The sequence below is a fragment of the Mercenaria mercenaria genome, chromosome 3 (genome assembly GCF_021730395.1).
Source record: "Mercenaria mercenaria strain notata chromosome 3, MADL_Memer_1, whole genome shotgun sequence".
Lineage (NCBI taxonomy): Eukaryota > Metazoa > Mollusca > Bivalvia > Venerida > Veneridae > Mercenaria > Mercenaria mercenaria.
This window is the reverse complement of record NC_069363.1, coordinates 3091464-3097158: the sequence shown is the minus strand read 5'-3', so window position 1 is coordinate 3097158 and position 5695 is coordinate 3091464. Positions and strand designations below refer to the sequence as shown.

At 35.5% G+C, this 5695-nt stretch overlaps 1 protein-coding gene across 1 annotated transcript; it reads left to right on the top strand.

Annotated features, from left to right (window-relative positions):
* LOC123523700 (bifunctional endo-1,4-beta-xylanase XylA-like) lies at window positions 1-5221 on the top strand. The gene is made up of 5 exons (XM_045301350.2): window positions 1-188; window positions 1633-1833; window positions 2971-3086; window positions 3240-4036; window positions 5084-5221. Exons 1-4 carry the CDS (start codon window positions 45-47, stop codon window positions 4012-4014), a joined length of 1236 nt encoding a protein of 411 aa, XP_045157285.2. The 5' UTR covers window positions 1-44; the 3' UTR covers window positions 4015-4036; window positions 5084-5221.
* Window positions 5222-5695: the final 474 nt, after the last annotated feature.

Below are 5695 nucleotides of genomic sequence, written 5' to 3'. Positions count from 1 at the left end.
TTGTCAAGAAGGTCTACGTGTAGGAAAAATAACAGTCTGTAACTATGTTCGTCGTACAGTTGACTCTAATATCACTGCTGGTGCTGGGAGCACACTGTGAATCTGCCGAGAGGTATATGGACTATATTCTCGGCAGGCACAATGGCTTCAGACAGAGATGGTTTTATGGACGTCAATGGGAAAGCATGGTGAGTAGATACTGTTTAAATTTTAATATAACATTTTCTTTATAGTCTAATATTTTCTAAATTTGTTTTATATTTAACTGTTACATACTAAAATCAGTATTACAAAAAAATGTTATTTAATTGTAAATGTTAAAAGATAACTCCTCGAGACTTATGTGGAATTAAGAATTAAAAGTCAATACCACTAAACACGAATGAGGGTCTGGTCTGTAAAAGATTAAGTACATCTCTCCACAGCATCAATCATGAACTTAAATCTAATGTAGATTAGACAAACCTAAATGTGTGTATAGTAATAAAATGTTTGTTCGAGTTTGACTTAAATTACCTAAGTCCGCCCGCATAGCTTAATAGGGACAGCGCAGATCTACGTAGGTATCTAGGGTTGAGACTTCGATTCCCGGGCGAGGCGCATGTTCTTTGTGACGATTAATAAAAGACATTGTGTTTTAAATCATTCATCCTCCACCTCTAAATTCATGTGGGGATATTGCCGGTTACTTTTTGAAAACAGGTTAGTGCTATTACAGAATCTAGGAACACTGGTTAGATTAACTGCCCGTCGTTATACAACAGAAATACGCTTTAAAAACGACGCTGACCCCAGTAAACAAACAAAATAAAACCAAACATAACGTCTACACTACTTCTCAATTATGTAACGACCTTTCCATATTTAATTTTAAATCTTCCGATATAATCATATATTAAAGAGTGTTTTGAAATACACGAAAAAGGGCATATAACAAACATTAAAATTTGACAAAATATGTTACGTAAATGTAACTACATGTACAACTTTTACAACGGCAAACTCAGTTAACTTAGACCAAAATAACAGTTTGAAAAACATGATGATTGCAGAAGAACAAACGTAATGAAATGATTTTAGCCGAATGGAAAACACAAAATTACACACTTTTCATAGTGAATGAAAGCAAAACATGCTGCTTCATACATTAATATGAAATCATATATGTATGTTTAAAATTTTCATAGCATGTGTATTATAAATTAATGACAGATTAAATTGTCACAAGGTTTGGTCCTTTGGATCATGGAGTCTATCCATAATAGAGTTTCGCTTAAGCCTTTTGGTTATGGGTAATAGAGTTCCGCTTAAGCCGGTGCTAGGGGGGGTGAGAGGTGTTGCACATTTCATTACCTCTCATGAATTGACTCAGTCAAACCGTATCTGCTATTATTCTGCTTGGTTGCAGTCTATGCTTCCAAAAATGTTTTTATTGTAATATCATTTGTAACAGACACTAATAAAAACAGAATATATTCAGTGCCATTAAATCAAGTACGTAATGTTAATGGAGGAATATTTTTTCTATTATGTAAAATGTGAAGATAAGTTTTTCCTAATTTTGCTGAAACAAGTATTTTCATAATATACTTTATTCTATTATGTATATACATTTTCTGGTATTATTTGCAGGAATGGGACAATTCTCTTGCAGAGGAGGCAGACAGACGCATGTCTGAATGTAATATGGGAAACGGATATTACCGCCGTGGAGAACATTATGCCTATTATAGCGGCGGTGATCATTTTTACAACATCCGCCAAACATTCGACGAATGGGACAATGGAATGAACGGATTCGACTGGAGAAATAATGAAGGAGATTTCTATCAGGTAATCTGCTACTTCATAAAAATAAGTATTCCGACAGACTTCATTCAAGATCAAAAATGACCTTTCAACCTGTAAATAAAATTCATCTACCGAGCAGAAACATTGTATAATGAGGAAAACGCAACGACAGAGATCAAAATGGGTTGGCCCCGCTGTAAATCGCAACCTCCTTGTAGCAGAACCCAATATCATTGTATGCATTTATATATACATAAAAGATGTGCGGTTTGAAAGTATTTATCATGAAAAAGGTGCTGTATAAATAATATAAGAAGGTTAAGTGTCTTCAAATGCACACTTTTAATCACCACTATGTTCAAAGTTATTGGTTGGTCTGTGAAAGTGTTGGGGGTTTTTTTCGCTAAATACTTCCCCTATACGTGTAATGGTAATAAAAAGTAAAATGTGTGAAGCATAGAAACTTATGTTTATTGTAAATATGAGCCAGTAATACACAACAGAAATGATGAAATGTAAAACAAAATCTTGGAAATATTATACAGATCATGTAACTTTCCACCGTAATATCGGCGGGCCTCTGTTGCCGAGTGGTTGAGGTCGCTGACTTGAAATCACTTGCCCCTCACTAATTTGGGTTCGAGCCTCACTCGAGGCGTTGAATTCTTCATGTGAGGAAGCCATCCAGTTGGCTTACGAAAGGTCAATGGTTCTACCCAGGTGCTCGTGATGAAATAATACGCGGAGGGGCTCCTGGGGTCCTCCACCATCAAAGCTGAAAAGTCGCCGTTTCACCTATAAGTGTGTCGGTGTGACGGTAAAACCCAACAAAAAAAAACGTAATACCTACCTATTCCAGCAATTGATTTGCTTTTGCTTCATTTGAACAATATAGAATGTTGTTTTTCGATGTACTTCTTTTTCAACTTCCAAGAACACGCTCAATTAAACCGAGCCTGCAGCTTTTCATTTTTGTCGTGTTGAGCGACCTGGGAAGTTTCCACTTTTTTCTTTTTCATTAAATATTCTAATTTATTATCATAAATAACTTGTTCTGTATTTAACCAGTAAAACGCTTGTTCTTCTTTTCCTTCTCAAATACACATATCTTTCAAATTTGCAGAAAAGGTACAAAGAATATAACTTAAATGTTACTACATATCTGTCATTACTTTTCAGATGGACTGGTTCAGAGGCCAGTCAGTGGGCTGTGCTATGCAATGGTGTCCTTCATTCTTTGCCAACGGTGAAAACTACCAGAACATGTGGTTCTTTGGATGTTTCTATGATCAAAGGTATGTCACAAGTCCAATCGGTATAACCCATTTAAATGTTAATTTACTTTATAGTTGTTTGAAAGAACAACCCATTTAGATATACATCATCTTAATGTGTGTTTGATATAATCAGATATACAATATTTGTAATGAATTTGATTTCTTTTACAGGGATTACAATGACAACAATGAGTTCTTTGGCGGTTATAAGTGGGATGGCAATAACTTCAATAGTTGGAACTCGGATAATAACTTCAACAAAGGTTATTACATGAACAACGATTTCTACAACAACGGGTTCGGCAATAATGATAACTTCTACAACAGAGGTTATTACATGAACAACGATTTCAACAACAACGGGTTTGGCAATAATGATAACTTCTACTACAGAGGTTATTACATGAACAACGATTTCAACAACAACGGGTTCGGCAATAATGATAACTTCTACTACAGAGGTTATTACATGAACAACGATTTCTACAACAACGGGTACGGCAACAGTGACGACTACAACAGAGGTTATTACGGGAATAGTAATGACTACAACGGTGATTACTACTATAACAGGGGTTATAACTACAATGGCAATAACGGAGATAACTATTACAACAGGGGTTATTGGAATGGCAATGGCAACAATGGAGATTATTACTACAACAGAGGATATTACTGGAATGGGAATAACGGTGACAACTTCTACAATAGAGGATACTACATGGACAACTACCACAACAATGGATTCGGCAACGGTAATTTCTACTACAACAGGGATTATTACATGAATAATGACAACTACAACAACTGGTATGGCAATGGCAACTATTACAACAGAGGTTCCTACATGGACAATTACTACAACAATGGATTTGGCAACGGTAACTTTTATAACAGCAAGTACTACATGAACAACGGCTACAACAATGGCTACGGATACTTCTAAACCAACAACCGTAGAGGAAACTGTAAGTGCATACCAGTTTGTACTGGATTTGTTTTTTTTTAATACAGCGTTCATTTGTGTTATAACCTTTCTGACCAGGGTAATACATGTATGTTAAATATAAAAGGACATTATAATCGCTGATTAGTAGGATGCCACTACGCTCATAAAACAATTGGTCGAAATTAACTTTCATGGCACGTGGTAGCTATGTTTGATTTCTAATTAGTCCGCGATTTTACCTATACCACAAGTAACAGATTACTGGTTTGAACTGCTATGATCTATATGACGTTGAGGTCTCAGTTTAGAAATGGATACTATCAATTAAGGCATTAAAGGAAAACAATTGCTATCCTTCTTATTCAGAAAGACAAAGTTTGGTTTGGCCACAACTGTGTTGTGGTTTTAACTACTTCGCCTTAGATAACAGACTAGATTTAATTGATCGCGCTAAATTCTTGTGTATTATGAACCCAACGGATTTTGTAAAAACTAGCTGGCCTTCATCAGTGCATTTGGAGGCTGTACAAATCGCTATCAGTATTGCCGAGGTCATAATAAGCTGTACATAATCCTTTGGATTTTAAACTAATTTTATAACGTCATTGTGCATTTGAGGGGCGGTGGGTGTGTGTGTGTGTGTGTATGTTGGGGGGGGGGGGGGGGGGGGGGGGTGGTTAATGGAGCTTTAGTGGTCTTGTACATCACGTACAGACTAATTTTAATGATTCCCCAGGTGATTGTTACGTTTCAAAATGATCTTGTGAATTGTTTGATTCACAACAACTACGGCAGGTTTTGTTTTATGCATTTCCACATCTCTTGTCAACATTACATATTTTCCATAACAATTTTCAGATTATTTCTTAAACAAAACTACTCGAGAATATATGTAGCATATTTTATCTGTTTTATATCTAGCGTGAAGTACAGTTTTGCATTCTTCATTTCGTATCTTTTTTTACATAAAGCGTGGAGATAATTTTCTAACGTTTAGTATGCACAGACTGGTTAACAGTAGTTTATAAGCCGTATTTAAAAACTTTCCCTTTCATTTCTGTTACAGGAACCGACAGACTGCAGTGTTTGGAGATACTGACCCGTCCACTCGTCTTGTCAGCGATATTTATTTTTTTGACTTATGGATTTGTCATGGTGGTTGATTTGTTAAATCATTTGCAATAAACACGAAGATCATTTTAAATTATTGGTTTAGTTTTTTATTGAGGTTGCGCAAGAGGGAACATAACATTGACTATCTACCTTCAGATATAATTTATACTTGCATGCAAGAAAACATATTGCTAAACCTGCTCACAACTTGTTCAGCGTGTAGCAAGATTTAAAGGAAGTTAATAAAACTTAATAAATTGCTTGTGTAACTTAATGAACGACACAATTTAGAGATGGAATTGTAAAACAACATATCTACTTGAAAAATGCCTGTACATACTCATCTGAAATATGGCATAAATTACCGGATTATGTTCAAAATGTACTGACAGATTAAATCGAAAAAGAGTACCTGAGGCCATGTCCTTATTCCTTATATTCTATGCTACTGGACATGTTATTGCTTTGGCTGATACAATTATATACGTTGATTGCATGACTCGTCGGTCAATAGTCAAAATTATTGCCCGAGATCCAAAATATGAGGACCAATAATTTTGACTAT